This window comes from Astyanax mexicanus, unplaced genomic scaffold (genome assembly GCF_023375975.1).
Source record: "Astyanax mexicanus isolate ESR-SI-001 unplaced genomic scaffold, AstMex3_surface scaffold_34, whole genome shotgun sequence".
Classification (NCBI taxonomy): Eukaryota; Metazoa; Chordata; class Actinopteri; order Characiformes; family Acestrorhamphidae; genus Astyanax; species Astyanax mexicanus.
This window is the reverse complement of record NW_026040044.1, coordinates 3,409,387-3,426,487: the sequence shown is the minus strand read 5'-3', so window position 1 is coordinate 3,426,487 and position 17,101 is coordinate 3,409,387. Positions and strand designations below refer to the sequence as shown.

Below are 17,101 nucleotides of genomic sequence, written 5' to 3'. Positions count from 1 at the left end.
TCGGGTATTCGGATATTCGTTCGTTGAGTAGGTATTCGGTTTTTAATTTTGGTATTCGGATATTCGTTTTTTTTCTCCTTTCCAGAGTTCCACCTCACTCTAACCACTTCTGTTTTAGCGGGTCCCGTCAGAATATCTTGCGCGCGGGACAGAACTGAACTGTTATTGGCTGGAGCGGGAGTTTAATCCAGACGATGCGGGAGCAAGAAAACTGTAATAATTGTAAAAGAAAAAAAAAAACCTAAAGAAAACTCTCAACGCGCAGGATGGACCGACACACACACGCACACACCGATGGTGTTTGGACTGGGGTAAGGAACGGGACCACACTATTCAGCGCTGCTGTTTTAATAAATATATAAGTAAATTTGAAGCATTAAATGTAGTTTATTTAATTTATATTAGGAACGTGGGGCGGGAGCGGCAGAAATGTGTATGTGGCGGGCGGGCGCGGGATTAAAAGAAGCAATTTTTTTGCGGAGCGGTAACGAGACAGAAACGCGGGAGCGTGGAAGAGTGGGTTTAAAAATCAGTCTCGCGCAGACCTCTATTATACATGATAAAAAAAATGCAGGCTCTTCGAAACTGATTTATATAATAAAACGTAAGGGGTAATGTGGCAACAGTAGGGGCTAAATCGGTTACAAAAGCCTGGCCTACAAAAATGATGTCTGAACGAATTTCCTCTTATCTAATATAATTTAAAATGGTTTAAAAATATAAAATAATTTCTAAGCAAACGAAATATTTAATATTGAGCTTATAGCCCAAGTGCAAAAATACAAAATCAGTAATACGGCTATGCCCTGCACAATCCTTAAACCGAAATAGACCAAGTACAATAACGTCATTAACAATGACTTTCCTCTACTCTAATATAATTTAACATGGTTTAAAAATATTAAATAATTTCTAAACAAACGAAATATTTAATATTGAGCTTATAGCCCAAGTGCAAAAATACAAAATCAGTAATATGCCCTGCACAATCCTTTAACCGAAATAGACCAAGTACAGTTTACAATGACTGTCCTCTAATATAATCAACAATGTTTAAGAATATAAAATACTTCCTGAACAAACGTTTTTTTTTGTTTGTTTTTTTAAGCAAATAGCCTAAGTGTGAAAACACAAACAGCAATTTACTGGGCTGGCTTGCGCAGCGGAGAAACCGTGCAGCAGCCTCCTAGCCTGCTTACGCAGCGGATAAGCCGCGGTGTGGGGCAGCAGAAATTCCGGGATGAAAACAAAGAAATCTGGGCTAAAAACACAGAAAAAATATGGGGTGAAAACACAAAAATCCGGGATAAAAACACCAAAAATCCGGGGTGAATATGTCTCGTCGGTCAGAGCAAATTGAACATTTTTCAGTGGATTAAAGGGGCCGTGATTTCCTTTTTTTTTTTTTTTTTTTTTTACCTCTTTTTTTAAAAACGAATATTCGAATATTCGCTTCGAATCAGTGCCGAATATCCGGAGCTCAAAAAACGCTATTCGGGCCAGCCCTAGTTTGCAGAAGGTCCTCAGGGACCGCAGGATCCATTTCGCCCGTTCCGCTCCTAAGAGGACCCTCTTTTCTCTCTTACTCTCCTCAGACGCCGCCATCCGAAGATCCCCCGCGACGTCACCTCAACTTCACCCAGGCGGCGCGGCCGCCCCGCCCACACTCCCTCCAGCCGCTCCACCCCCCCCCGCCGGAGAGGCGGGCCCCTCCCTTTCCACCCGGCCCATTACCACTCTTTCTTCTGTCTTTTCTCGCCTTTCTCCTCCCTTCGTTGCTCCTCTTCCTTCTCTCTCCTCTTTGCCCCCTCCTGAGTTTTCCGCTCTTCCCGCCAGTGGCCTCGTTTCTTCCTTTTTCCCCCCCGTTTCTGTTTCCGCCCCCTTGGTTCCCGTTCCCGCCCACAACCCCCCCGTCCACCGAGTTCCCCGAGTCCCCCAAGCCCCCCGAGTCCCCCAAGCCCCCCGAGTTCCCCAAGCCCCCCCTGTTCCCATTTCCTCTGATCCCCCCCAGGCCGTTCAGCAGCTAACATCACTTTCTCTTCCTTTCACTCTCTCCTCAGGTGCTCCGAGTGTACAAGCTGCCCAGCCTCTCCTCCCCACTCCTCAGGTCCACGACGGCTCCTTCTCCCTCTCCACCGCAGCTCCCGCTCCGCCTCCAGCCGGCGCCCGCTCCTTCTGCCCTCCTCTGGTTCAGCCATCTCTACGCCAGCGAATTCTGCAAGGTGCGGACTTTCCTCTCTCCTACGTCCATCAGCTGCCGCTGCGGCGCCCCGCCTTCTCGATGTCGGGGGCGTATCGCTCACGCTCGGATCTTCTGAATCCCGCGCCTCCAAGATCCTTACCGTGCCTGAGTTCGCTCTCGCGTTTTCTACCTTCCGCGATGTTATCTGCGCTGTTTGATGATTACCTGTCCATCATCCTTGACATGGCTGTGCGATACGGAGGATCGGGATTTTATGAATACCATCGCCTCTTCTCCGCACAGGCGGCTGCGCGCCTGCAGCAATGGAACATCGCTACCTATTGGGGCACCCTGAACCTCGAGCTTTATTGCCGTATTTTCGCTGGCCGTCCTTCCCTCTCCTGCGAACTGTGCGGTCAGCCGTCACACCCCGTCTCAGCCTGCTCACTGGTGATCTCTGCTCCTGTCACCGCTCCTTCTCCTGCCCCCCCCCTCTCTCCTTTCACTCCCCTTTGCCGGCGCACCTTCGGCTGCACCGCGTCTCAATACCTGCAGTTCTCGCGATTCGCGCGGAAGGCGCCTTTATTTTCTCGGGACTCAGGCTGTGTGCAATAATTTTAACATGAACGGGTGCCGTGCATCTTCGTGTCGTTTCCTGCACATCTGCTCCTATTGCGCTCAGGCTCACGCCCGCCCTTCCTGGCCCCACCATCCCCCCAAGTTCGGGCGGAGCTGACTGCTCCGCTATCTGTCAACCCCGGTAAACGTACCTGAACTCGCTGCTTGCCTGTCTTCTCACCCTGACCCTGTATCTGTACGCTACCTACTCGATGGTTTCACTTTCGGTTTTTCTCCTGGGCTCGTTTCATTGCCGGACTTTTCTTTCTCGGCTCCCAATCTCCTGTCAGCAGAATCTGAACCCGACGTTGTCTCCTTTCTCCTCGCCAAGGAGGTTTCTGATGGTTTCATGGTCGGCCCCTTTTCCTCTCCCCCTTTTTCTACTTTTCGGATTAATCCCATCGGCATTGCCACGCGCAAATAGGAAGAAACGCCTCATCATCGACTTATCCGCTCCCCATGGCTCTTTTGTTCCTTCCGTCAATAGCCTGGTGCCCAGTGACGAGTTTTCTTTGTGCTATGCCCGCGTCGATGATGCGATTTCCCTCATCAAACTCGTCGGACGCAGCACTTGGATGGCCAAAGCAGATATCGTCTCAGCTTTTAAGGTCTTACCCATCCATCCTGACTTTTGGCACCTATTTTGCGTGCGCTGGAAGGGGCGTTACTACTTCACCACCCGGCTCGTTTTCGGCTGTAAGAGCAGCCCCAAGATATTTGACTGTTTCGCTGAGGCACTGTCCTGGATCCTGCTCAACGTGTGTCGCATTCCCTATGTCGTGCACCTGCTGGACGACTTTCTGGTCCTCGACGCCCCGTCTTCTCCGCCCGCTCTTTGCATCACCTCCCTAGCATCAGTTTTTCACCGCCTGGGCTTTCCGCTGTCCGCCGAAAAGACCGTTGGTCCGTCTACATCGCTTGAATTTTTGGGGATTTTGCTGGACTCTGTCAACTTACAGGCTTCTCTTCCCCGCGATAAGCAAACTTGCATCTCCCAAGTTCTCTCAGAGTTTCTGCAACAGCCTCGTTGCACCAAGCAGCAGCTCCTGTCGCTTCTCGGGCATCTGAATTTCGCCATGCGCATCATCCCACAAGGTCGCGCTTTCATTTCCCATCTCCTCCTCCTCGCTTCTTCAGCTACATCCTACTTTCAGTTCGTCACCCTGGATGAGGCTTGTCTAGCAGAGATACGTTTCTGGCTCCTACTCCTCTCTCATTGGAATGGCATTTCGTTTTTCTTTAACGACGCAGTATCTAATCCTGTTGATATTCATCTCTTCACGGACGCCGCACCTTCCACAGGCTTTGGCGGTTTCTACGACGGCAGATGGTTCGCCTCCCAATGGCCTGCCGAATTTTTTCAGCTCCCCTCGGATCTTTGTGATTCATCCGCGCTTCGTGAACTTTACCCCATCATCGTCGCTGCCCTGCTATGGGGACACGAATGGACGCGACGCGTCATTTTCACACACTCTGATAATCTAGCCGTAGTAAACGCAATCAACAAGGGTCGGTCAAATTCCCCGTCCTTAATGCCATTGCTCCAGAGGCTCACGTGGCACTCCATCATGCATCAGTTCATTCTCAAAGCTGTTCACATTCCTGGTTCATCTAACCCCATTGCTGATTCTCTGTCTCGTTTCCAATTTCAGAAATTCAGGACCTTGGCTCCACTCTCAGACCCTCATCCAACCCCAGTTCCACCTTATTCGGACACCATCTTCCCGCTGCACACGCCTTCTACAATTTGACTCTCCAATCCCAGGACCTCATTCTTAACGCCGTTTCCCCTAACACTCTTTCAACTTACTGGACAGGATGGCAATGTTTTCGTCGGTTCCACGTTTTTCTTTCAATCCCCTTTCCCTCCTTTGATCTATTTAGCACGGCCAACTTCCTCACCTTTACCAGCTCCCGCCTCTTCATTCGATCATCCTCCCTCAAAGTTTACCTGTCAGCTATCAACTTCTTTCATAAACTCCTCCATGGCTCACCTCATCCTTTCATTAGTCATCCTCAGATCACACTGCTTTTAAAAGGCATTAAAAGGAGCTAACCTCCTCTCACTCACAAACGTCTTCCCCTAACCTCTCACATTCTCTCCTGCTGCATTTCCACTCTACGTTCCGGACAATATTCTCCCAACATTTCTCAAACCTTGAGCTAGCTTTCTTTGGTTTTCTCAGAGTTTCAGAATTTACCACTCCTTCCACCACTCATCATCCCTCTCTCCACCCCTGTCTGTCTGATATCACCATCCTGGACACCGACACCCTCATTTTCAACATCAAGAGAAGCAAAACTAACCAATTTGGTATATATACTCCAGTTTACATATTCAGACTTCGTTCATCTCTCAGTCCTTACGAACCTCTCCAGCTCTACCTCCAGTTCCGTCTCTCCCAAGGTGCTCGTCCTCATGACCCCCTGTTTATCAGCGAATCCGGTTCCCCTGCTACCAGTCATTGGTTTCATTATCACCTCAAGAACGTACTCAACCTCAGTGGATTCAACCCCGCACATTTCTCCGCCCATTCTCTTAGAATCGGAGCAGCCACTACAGCTTCTCACCAAGGTTTACCTGACCACACCATTCAGATCCTCGGCCGCTGGTCCTCCCATGTCTATCACAGCTACATCCGCACTCACGCCCGAGACCTATTTGCTGCCCACGAACTTCTAGCTTCTGTATTTCCTTAATTCCATTAGTTGCCATACTTTCTTCCATTGTTTTGGGGTTTACGCTTGAGACCCACTCAAGCAGTACAGAACTGTGCCCAAGCATACCTCATACAGTTCACGCCCCCCCGCGTCGTCTGGCGCGATCCATTATGGCAAACCTGTATTAATTACACCTGTTTAAACTCGTAAAAATCCACCAATCACACTCCAGCCTCTCCACCATGACCAAGATCAAATATCTGTCTAAGGACACTTTACTGTATTGTTGGGAGCAAACTGCACCATGTTTAAGGGAGGATGGATGAGGTCATGTAGCGCAAGATTTTGGCCAACAACCTCCTTCCCTCAGAAAGAGCATTAAATATGGGTTGTGGCTGGGTCTTCCAACATGACAATGACCCTGTAATGTCTCTGTAAGAAGCATTTTAAGTTCTTGGAGCGGCCTAGCCAGTCTCCAGACCTGAAGACCTGAAGGAGCTAAAACTCAATGTTGCCCAGCGAAACAGAGATCTGGAGAAGGTTTCTGTACCAAATATTTAGTTTTATTTTTCTATTGTAACAAATACTTATCAGTTTGATACAGTTTACATACTGATCTACCAAAATGAAAGGATGTGTGTTTAAGGAATGGTAGAAATGTACGTTTTTGGTGATGCTAACACATGTCATTTGATATTTTCTGCTGGTTTTGACTGAATTTTCCAGCATTTTTCTTTACATTTCTAACATGAAGTTTGAGAAAAGTTTTAAATTCTCTGCAGCAAGCCTGGGCAATACACACACACACACACACACACACACAGCTTAATAATGCACTGGGATAAAGTTACAACAGAAGAAAAAAAGGTAAAAATTACATATACCTCTTATTTTAATGTAATTTAGCAAGCTGTTAAAAATTAGACTGGAATAATTCATTATCAGTTTGCTTTCTCACATTTCCCCACCATACTGATTAATGTGTGTATTGCAGTAATATTGTATTACCTGTTGTGTTGTTCAGAATACTTGAGTTAAGATGTTCTGATCTATAACGTTTTAATTTCAGTTTACTTTATTAATAAGCATCCTCAGATCGCATTGAGTGCTGTGTTTTTAATGTGTATATTTGATATATTTTAGTGCTTATGCATTGAATGTAGACAGAAGGGAAATTGAGTGTTATATTAAGTGTTACTCTGTGACTCAAACTGTTTAAATTGTGGCAGATAATAGCCGTTTATTTTCATCTTAATATTGATATAACAGAGTCTGAGTCCAGGTGCTTACTGTTTAAATATCAGCTGTTTATATTTTTTATTATATGTATTTTTACTGTTTTATTTTCTGTCACATTTTTACATTTGCTGGATGAGCTGAATATAGCCACTTTACCAAAGCCTTTTCATTTAAATCAACTATTGCACTTTTTTATATATATATTTTATTTGTATTTTTCTTTTACAGTGTATTTTATGTTTACATATTTGGTCAAAATGTTAAATCTATGCTGGAATTCTCTGGATTTGAACCAGAAATTAGAGAATTACCTCTTAAAAATAGAGAAACGTTATAATTGAAAGGATTGTCTATCAGTAACCCGGTACAGAATTGTTTTTTACCCTGTCATTACATATTTTGTATTTAACTTTTAATTCTTTGGCATCTGTAGCATTATTTTATTTCCTAGGGACTTCTGGTTACTTTACCTGCCCAGTGTTTCAGAAAGTGTAGGAGCAGTGTAAATGTTTATGATCTTCTGCTGCTTTTTTAGCTTTTAAATTAGATCTATATATTACTATATTTTTCTTGATGCACTTTTTCCTTAATTTGCAGCATAAGAACAGATATATAAACGTGTGGTTTGATGTTTATGGAGATTGGCAGCTTTTGATCTGATGCTGTATTCTTTATTATATTGTACTTTGAATTTCACTGAGTACTGTTTTTATTAATAAATAAAGGATTTAATTTTTGCTTATCCACGTGTCCCTGAATTAATATGATCTTTTAACGTTTGTAAAAAATGGGGCTCTGTAGAAAATAACTTCTTTTGTTGATACTTTAGGAAATGTCACTGACTGTATATGTATGTGTAACATATGGACGTAAAAATAAGGACATATTTAATATTATATTTAATAATAAAAATAATAATAATATTACAGTTACAAATTACTTATTTTCTTTGTGTTTCTGTTTTTTAAACAGTAACTTTTAAAAGATACACATCCACTGACAAATCTTAAGTTTCTAAAGATCAATCACACTGTCTGATTAAAGTTGAATTGCATGTAATTAGGTAATTTCTACCACATTACTTTTTTTGTAAAGTAAATGAAAAATAATATTTTTAATTATTTACTATATATTTATGTAGTTTATTTTTTCTTATTTTTTTTTTCCAAAAAATACCCTAAATGTGTACCTTTTGTACACATTTAAAAATGATGTTTTTCTTTGATTTTACCAAATTGAAAATCTCTGGAATATAATCAAGAGGAAGATGGATGATCACAAGCCATCAAATCACCAAACTGAACTGCTTGAATTTTTGCACCAGGAGTAAAGCAGCATAAAGTTATCCAAAAGCAGTGTGTAAGACTGGTGGAGGAGAACATTCCCATCAAGAGCTTACCATTTAGACAAGATCTCAATAGTTTAGTTACGTTCCACTGTGTTCCTGTTAGTGATATATATTGCCTCAAATTACTAAAGTATCAAAAGTATTGATATTTTGATTTGAAAATCGATTTTAGAGCATAAAGATGTGGTATTGGAGGTATTGATATTTCAGAATCTATCTGCGCATCACTATTGTACGGCCAGTCGGTCACTCTGTAAATGCCTGGAGTTGTACCAAAGATAAACTGAAACTTAAGAATTGATCTTATCACACAAGTATCGATCAATACCAAATACCAACATTAGTATCGATACTATCAATGTTTTAAATCGATCCGCCCACCTCTAGTGGAGGGTCATCTATGGGGCCTTAGCCACTAATAAGCTCCTTGTTCACCTGAAGCCCCTTATTGATGACGGCTGTGCTTTTTATGGGAGGCCTGAGACTGTAGAACACGTGTTTGCTGTGCACCCTTGCTGTATCTGTTGGCAGGATTGTGTGAAGCGTTGGAGGTTATTTTGCTTTGCCTTTGTTTATTCTGGGTCCACGCTACTCCTCCTCTTTCTTTCAAACTTTCTGTTTGGACAAGCAAAGCTAGCAATCTGGCTCACAAGCATAATAATAACCTTTGAGATGAAGGTGTGACGGACCCTGAGCTGCTGTTTAAAGCCCTGGTCAAATCAGGTATCATCAGTGTGGGGTTCTCATATTATAAACTGAGGAACGATGTGCTAACTGGTGTGTTTAGGGACAGTGGTTGATGTGTGTACATTGGATTATTAATGTATGAGCTGTGTTATTTGTGTGTTTTTATTTTTATGAGATTTGGTGCATCACCTTTCTGATGATATTTTAAAGTTCATGTAAAAGTAAAAATCTCTCTTTCTTCTCACAGGGTGAGGGTCATAGCAATTCAATAGCAATTTCCAGGCCTGGATAAGTTTTGGAAAAATAAAAATACCTAGAAAGTCATGGAAATTTGTTCTACCAAAAATATATATATATATTATATTTTTATTATTAAAGACGGCGTATCAGTATTTTATTTAATACATTTTAGGCCTACTATTATCAATTTTGATTATAGTTTTAGTTGATTGTTGGTTTTATTGTCCATGTCTGCACTGATGTTTTAAAAATCGTATGGTCATAAAATTTTGCCATGAAAATATCATGGAAATGTATTGGTTAAAACGTGTATGAACCCTGTTCTCGGTTTCCCCTCTATCGGTCTCTCTCTCTCTCTCTCTCTCTCTCTCTCTTCTTGATTTCTCCATCTGTCGGTCTATTTATCTCTTCCTCTCGCTCTCATCTCAGTCTGTCCCTCTATCATCTTTCTCTTCCTCTTTTTCTCTCTCTGTATCTCTCTCTATATTTGTTTATCTCTCCCTCTTTATAATAAACATCTGAGCATTGTTACTTTTTGTGCTATAATAGTTTGTAAAATTCTTATGATTGATATCATAAACGTACCGCTGATGTTTCCAGCATTATTAAATATTAAATATTCTATAATCTCTAAGTATATAGGGGCGTTTTCTCCGTTTTACTGTAATTCTAGGCGGGTAAATATGTAAATATGCGCGCTGAAGCGTGAGCAGTTTGAACTCAGAGCTCAGAGCTCAGAGCGGAAAAACCAGCAGCGGCTTTTCTGAGGGGAAAAAATCCGCTTCTTAAACCGATTTAACCGGATCAGGAGCGGAGCGCGCGCAGGGATGGAGCTGTACGCGATCCTGTTCGTGATCGTGGTGTGCACGGTGGGGGTCCTAACCCGCGGCGGTAAGTCCCGAACCGACACCCAACACCCGACACCGACCCCGACACCGACCGCGACAAACGGAAACTAAAATATAGTATATATATTAATATTCCTAAATACCTGAAATACACAGAATAAAAGGATTATAGCAAACACAATTATTATTATAGACTATACTTAAATTAATTTGGTTAATGGTTATAATAATTATAATAATAATATAATTGGTTAATAAGGTTAATTCGTCATAAATGAGTATTTTACAGTAATTGTTAAACACGGCACTATCACACCCACACAAAGAAGTGTAACGTTAACTGTACACACACGTGTTTCTTTGTGTGTGAAATGAGACTTAAATACACTTCTAATACATTATTTATTTACATAAAACGCTTAATTATGTGTAAAACGCTTCTCAAACAGTTGCACTGTACATTAAGGAAATATATTTTTTATTGACTGCGAAATTTAAAACGTTTTTAAAAATATTATTTAAATATAAAAGCATTTAACATATATTTCTCTTCCATATGAGCAGAACAGCAACAATGGCTTCATTAAATTTGAAATATATTCATTCATTTTTTTGTTTCATTACTTTTCTACATATTAGACACATTTGTCACAGGAAATGTAATGGTTTGCTTTAGTATCAAGTGTTAGCTTCTTATTTAATGCGAATAATGTTGTAAAAGTGTACCTGTACAAAAAAATCAAATATATTGATTATATTTGAAACAGTTGCAGTACATTTTTGTGTATTATGACATTTTAATGTTTAACATTTAAATTGGTTTCTAAATTCATTTCACATATATTTTTTTCCATATGTGCAGACCAGCAATGGTATCATTATATTTGAAATATATTTATTTATCTATTTGTTTCATTACTTTTTTACAAATAAGACAAATTTGTCAGCGCATGCTGCATTAACACTCGACTGGTTTCCTTTAGTGTCAGGATGAGCGTTCTCCAATTTATTTAATGAGATTATTGTATATGATGTGTATTTCTTTACATGCGAAGTACACTTTAAATATATTGCTTATTCTCAAAATGACAATGCAATTTGTAGCAGTACATTAGGGATAATACATTTTTGAATGTATTTAAAATGCATTTTATATATATTTCTCTTTATGTGGGCAGACCAATTACATTATTTTATTATTAATCAATCAATCAGTATAATCAATTTATTTACACATTTATTTAGTTTGTTTACTTACTTACAGATTTATTTTATCACAGCTGGATTGTTTAGCACCCGACTGGGTTTATATTGTATCCGGACCAGTGTCATGCAGTTTGTTTAATTAGATTAATGAGATTATAAGAAAATACATTTGAGATGTTCATACATTTCAACGTTTTCTATACACATATGTTACACATATTTACTTTACACATGGGTAAGCAGGCATTCAACAGTGTCAAATTTACATACATTATCTTAGTGTCTAGATCATCGATCTACGGTGGTGCCAAACAGTGTTTGAATGGCTGTTTCAGCCCATATGGAAAATTAATATATTTCCAGTATGCATTTCTAAATATATTTGCATTTGTAAAAAGTAAGAAAATAAAATCCCTAATATTTGGCAAGCAATTAAAAAAAAAATTAAAATGTTTAAAATGTATTTCACATATTAAGAAACAAATGCCCACATATATACATTTTCTATGTGTGAAGAAAATGGTGTATTTACCATTCTGTTTGAACTCAGTCTAAACTGGTATATGATGTTCAAGTTCAGACAAAAAAAATCATACCCTGTACTGGTGAGACATCTAGTTGACCAGCTTAGCTCTTAACCAGCATTAAACTCCTGAGAGGGGTATCCAGTTAGTGTTCTGACACTGACTGTATTGGGCGCAGCAATGGTTGTGTGGACAGTTTGAATGATCTGTTTCTGCTCTCTCTTTCTGCTTGTGTGCTTCAACTTCCAGTCAGAACTAAACTTCTCAGCACAGGCTAAGAGCTAAGTCGGTAGGGAGTTGCTAATAGCAACAGTGCTACAGCTACATTTTCTGGGTTACGTTCATTGGATTTGCAATCTCAACAGACTGCCTATGTACCGTGTATTCTGCATGCGTTTACACGAACCGAACCGTGACCCCGTACCGTGACGGTTTGTAAAGAATACACGTACCGTTACCCCCTAACTGTACATGTTTTAAACTCAATACATTTAATATAGTTGTCTTATGTTGGTAAACATAAGACTTTTTAAAACCCTGTTTTAAATTTTCTTTACAGTATCTCCTCCAGAGAAACACTCCCTGTTCTACATTTACAGCGCCCTCAACAAAGACGTGTCTCTACCAGGAATCCACCAGTTCACAGCTCTGGGGCTGCTGGATGACCGAGAGATCGACTACTACAACAGTAAGGAGCAGAAGAAGATTCCTAAACAGAGCTGGATGATGGAGAAGATGCAGGAAGATTACTGGGAAAAAGGAACCCAGTCTCGCAAGAGTAAAGAACAGTGGTTCAAGGTCAACATGGATATTCTGATGAAGAGGATGAACCACAGTAACACTGGTTAGTGATTCATCAGATCTCATTGTTTCCTTCTCTCGTGATCTGTGTCAGTGATTGTGATGGTCTTTATTTTCTCCTTCTTTTCAGATCTTCATGTTCTTCAGTGGAGACACGGCTGTGAGATCGATGAGTCCAATGGAGAGGTGAAGTTTCTGAACGGGATTGATCAGTACAGTTATGATGGATCAGATTTTCTCTCCTTTGATAATTCGCACAGGGTCTGGGTCGCTCCGGTTCCAGCTGCAGAAGAAACCAAGAGGAAATGGGATGGTGTGGCCATCCTGAACCAGTACACCCAGGGCTACCTGGAGAAAGAGTGTGTGGACTGGCTCACCAAATTCATGGAGTACGGAAAAGAAACACTACGAAAACACTGTGAGTTTCCGTTTTTTCCATTTTTGGAAACATTGAAATTGTAACCCTGAGGTGAAGCTGGTACAGATTGTAGAAGGACTGCATGATACTGGGAAGAAATGCTTCTACATTGTGATATTGTAAGTGATACACACTGGTACTGATGCACTCTTGAGAGGAGTATCCTGTTAGTTTTCTGTTGATATTCTGAGTACTGGGCTAAGCAATAGACTCTCTAAAGGGGAATTCGATAGCAATAGACATTCAAAAGGGGGAATCCGAGTAGTGTTTTGATTATGCACACTGTATTGGGATGAATGATGCACTTTTTCAAGAGGGGTATCTGGTTAGTGTTCTAATGATACTTACTATACTGTACAGGGCTCAGTGATTAACTCTTTTGAGAGGGGTATCCGATTAGTGTTCTGATGATACTCACTATACTGTACTGGGCTGAGTGATGCACTCTTTCGAGAGGGGTATCTGGTTAGTGTTCTGATGGTAGTCACTGTATTGGGCTGAGTGATGCACTCTTTCGAGAGGGAAATCCGGTAAGTGTTCTGATGATACTCACGATACTGTATTGGAATGAGTGATGCACTCTTTCCTTTTTCAAGAGGAGTATCTGGTTTAGGGTTGGGCGGTATTGAAGTTTTTCATACCGTCGTCAGATTATATGGCGGTATACGGTGCAGCGCGCAGCGCCTCGCAGTCCGCGGAATTGCTTATATTTACAGCGCTCAAGCTAGCTGCGAAATAATGACAGAAAACTCTGAGGAAACTGCAGAATTCTGTACGGTATTAGAATATGAGCGCGAGTGAAATAGGAGATGAGGAATATTTAAGGAAACAGCTGTAACACACTGAACACCCCATGCTGCAGGATAAACTGATAAATTTGATCATTTCGGTGGTTGGTTGGTTGGTTAGTTGTTAGGGATTTATTGTCACTTCAGCACAAATGTGGTTATTTGTGGCGATAATTTTGGTGAAAATTAGTGAAACCTGTAGAGTTTATTGAGTTTTTGCTGTATGATCTCCTCACTGAGAATCCCCACCCCATAACCAATCAGGGAGCTCCAACTGCTTACCCCTCCCACTGCTCTTTCATTGTGGATGCGCAGAATGTCTTAAACGTCCGTTTTTCAAAGTTCAGGTTTGGCACGTCACGTGGTTAATATACCGTCACTATTTTACAATACCTTCACCATATTTAAATACCGTGGTATACCGAAATACCGTCATACCGCCCAACCCTAATCTGGTTAGTGTTTTCATAGTTTACTGGGCTCAGTGATGCACTCTTTCGAGATGGGTATCTGGTTAGTGTACTGATGATACTGTACTGTGCTGAGTGATGCACTCTTTCGAGAGAGGTATCTGGTTAGTGTTCTGATGATACTCACTGTACTGGGCTAAGCAATAGACTCAAGAGGGGAATCCGATTAGTGTTCTGATGATACTCACTGTACTGGTCTCATTGATGCACTCTTTTGAGAGGGGTATCTAGTTAGTGTTCTAATGGTAGTTACTGTATTGGACTGAGTGATGGATTCTTAAGAGTAGCATCTGGTTAGAGTTCTGATGGTACTCCCTGAATTAGGTTCAGTGATGCACACTTTTCGATCTGGTTAGTGTTCTAATGGTACTCAATGCATTGGCCTCAGTGATGCACTCTTTCAAGAGGGGTATCTGGTTAGTGTTCTGATGATACTCACTGTATTGGGCTGAGTGATGCACTTTTTTAAGAGGAGTATCTGGTTTGTGTTCTGATAGTAATCACTGTGATGGGCTGAGTGAAGCACTCTTTCAAAAGGGGGTATCTGGTTAGTGTTCTGATGATACTATATTGTACTGGGCTCAGTGATGCACTCTTTTGAGAGGGGCATTTGGTTATTGTTCTGATGGTACTCACTGCATTGGGATGAGTGATGCACTCTTTCGAGGGTGGTATCTGGTTAGTGTTCTGATGATGCTCACTGTACTGTGCTAAGTGTTGCTCTCTTTCAAGACGGTTATCTGGTTAGTGTTCTGATGATACTCACTATACTGTACTGGGTTCAGTGATGAACTCTTTCGAGAGGGTTATCCGGTTATTTTAAATGTATTCTTGTTCATTTTGTTTTTGCTTTAGCTCCACCAGCACTTTACATGTTTGCAAAAAGATCCAGGATTGCCCCAGGAAAGTTAACCCTGACCTGCCTGGCCACGGGCTTCTACCCCAAAGACGTGGTGATGACTATAAGGAAGTCCGGCACTGCCATTCCTGAACATCTAGTCACATCCTCTGGAGTCAGACCCAATGAGGATGCGACCTTCCAGATGAGGAAGATTGTGGACATTCCGGAGAAGGAAAATGTCCAATACGACTGTTCTTTTACTCACAGCTCCCTCAAGGAACCAAAAATCGTACAATGGGGTACTACATTTTTTCGTAAATATGATATTTCTTACTGTTACCTGTTGCAGTTCTGGTCTTTCAGAGTTTAGAGTTATCAGCCTAATTACTAATTGTATTTAATAACCTGAATTGTGATTTTTGTCATTTATTCAAAGGTGAGGCGCCCGATACAACACCGGTCGCTGTGATTGTTATTGTAGCACTTCTGATTACGGCTGGAGTGTTGTGTGTCATCTTTGTTCTTAAAAAAAGGAATATAATAGGTAAGTTGAACTGCGCTAATGCTAATGCTCACTGATGTACAGTATATAATCATTGCATTATTATTATTGTTATAAAATTCTTGTTTTCTGTTCACTGTATCTAGAGGATGTGTTTATAGTTTAGATGCGTATCTTTTGTTACAGCAGGATGAAGGAATGTGTAAGTGTAAGCAGCTGTATTTATACTCTAATTCTATTCATTTTAATTGAACAGGTGCAGGTTGTCTTAATGGAGAAGATTCGGACAACAGTGAATATTCTTTAGCTCCTACAGGTAATGATTTTACTAGAAACTTCAGTGAGTAAAGCACTTCCATTTATTTACAGTAAGCTCAGATTCCCAAATTTCTCCAGCACTAAGGCTGGAGCATTAGCATTAGCGGCCAACCACTAGCACTAAGCAGCATATGCCGCCTGACAGTGCTACACTGAGGAACCCTGAATGTTCCGGTAAGCTAGGGCGCTATTAGCTAGCGGTTCGTCCCACATAGCTTCTGTTAATGCAGTACTAAATAATTAGACTGCAGGCTGATAATAGCCACCTCAGAACGGCAAAAGAGCTAGCACTTAGCACAGTTAGCGGCTAATGCTAATGCTGCTGCAGGAAAATTAATGCTGCTCTTTGGGAAAATTAAAGGATTTTAAGTGCACTTTATATTGTGAAAATACTAATTAATAATTAAATGAATTAATAAATGGCTTCTGCACATTTCGAGCTCTGCACGGCGTATTTTAAAGCAATTCACTGGTGCACTATAGATCACTAAAATAGAGCCCAAGGTCTTAGATGGGATATAAAGGTAGTAGAACAGCGGTTTTGTGGCAGAAGAGGAGAAATGGAATTTACAGGGTACATTTTAGCATTTTTACTTTATTACTAGAAATATGAGTTGTTTCCTCATTACATCGTATTGCATCGTGTTTTATCTTTTTTATATATTTATTCTTCTGCTGTTTTTCAACTTTTCGTGAATTGACAAATGGGACAGCTGCCCCCACCAATGGAGATGCTCTTCTGCATAGTAATAAAAATAGTTTATTTTTACATTTACAGTAACTTTATTCACATACAGTATGCATGCACTTAATAATCTGATTATTATTAGTTTACATGCACAAATAACTACAAAAATAATTAGATAATGCAGTAATCTGATTAAATCTGATCTAATACATTTTTAAAAGATGTGATTAAGAAATTGTAGAAACTTTGTGGATATTCTCCTACAGGTAACGGTTTTTACTACAAATATTAGAAATATTACATACAGATATGTATAATTTACACACATTTATGTTTGAATGTTGGGGACGTAGGGGAGATTGGAAATAGCTGACAAGTAGGGCTGCAATTTATTATTTTTTTAATAATCAAATAATCTTTCCTTTTTTCTATCTAATATTGAATCAGAGAAAAAGGAAAAAAAGCTAAATTTGATTTACAGCATTTTATTTAATAAACCAAACTTTAATAAACTAAACCGTCTCCGCACTGATGTTGTAATTGAATAAGCAACGCACAACCAACCATTATTACAAATATTAGCGTTTCCTTGAAGAAGTAAGCATACACTTTCACAAAACAGACATTTTTAGTAGTTTTAAGGGACACATTTGAGGGGGACAGCACAGCAACCACCTACCAACACCATAGCAACCACCTAGCAACACCACAGCAACCGTCTA

At 40.6% G+C, this 17,101-nt stretch overlaps 2 protein-coding genes across 2 annotated transcripts; both read left to right on the top strand.

Annotated features, from left to right (window-relative positions):
* The first annotated feature begins 2,281 nt into the window (after window positions 1-2,281).
* Window positions 2,282-4,710, top strand: LOC125790029 (uncharacterized). The gene is made up of 3 exons (XM_049473125.1): window positions 2,282-2,736; window positions 2,865-2,942; window positions 3,225-4,710. The coding sequence occupies exons 1-3, from the start codon at window positions 2,282-2,284 to the stop codon at window positions 4,549-4,551; spliced, it is 1,860 nt and encodes a 619-aa protein (XP_049329082.1). The 3' UTR covers window positions 4,552-4,710.
* Window positions 4,711-9,802: 5,092 nt separating this feature from the next.
* LOC125790028 (H-2 class I histocompatibility antigen, alpha chain-like) lies at window positions 9,803-15,788 on the top strand. The gene is made up of 6 exons (XM_049473124.1): window positions 9,803-9,866; window positions 12,113-12,397; window positions 12,485-12,772; window positions 14,886-15,170; window positions 15,308-15,415; window positions 15,630-15,788. The coding sequence occupies exons 1-6, from the start codon at window positions 9,803-9,805 to the stop codon at window positions 15,719-15,721; spliced, it is 1,122 nt and encodes a 373-aa protein (XP_049329081.1). The 3' UTR covers window positions 15,722-15,788.
* The last annotated feature ends 1,313 nt before the right edge of the window (window positions 15,789-17,101 follow it).

Coding starts and splice junctions, on each gene's coding strand:
- LOC125790029 (XM_049473125.1), top strand. CDS start 2,282: ATGTCGGGGGCGTATCGCTCACGCTCGGATCTTCTGAATCCCGCGCCT. Junction 2,737..2,864: donor ACCGCGTCTCAATACCTGCA/GTTCTCGCGATT, acceptor TATTGCGCTCAG/GCTCACGCCCGCCCTTCCTG. Junction 2,943..3,224: donor TCCGCTATCTGTCAACCCCG/GTAAACGTACCT, acceptor ACGCGCAAATAG/GAAGAAACGCCTCATCATCG.
- LOC125790028 (XM_049473124.1), top strand. CDS start 9,803: ATGGAGCTGTACGCGATCCTGTTCGTGATCGTGGTGTGCACGGTGGGG. Junction 12,398..12,484: donor GATGAACCACAGTAACACTG/GTTAGTGATTCA, acceptor CCTTCTTTTCAG/ATCTTCATGTTCTTCAGTGG. Junction 12,773..14,885: donor AGAAACACTACGAAAACACT/GTGAGTTTCCGT, acceptor TTTTTGCTTTAG/CTCCACCAGCACTTTACATG.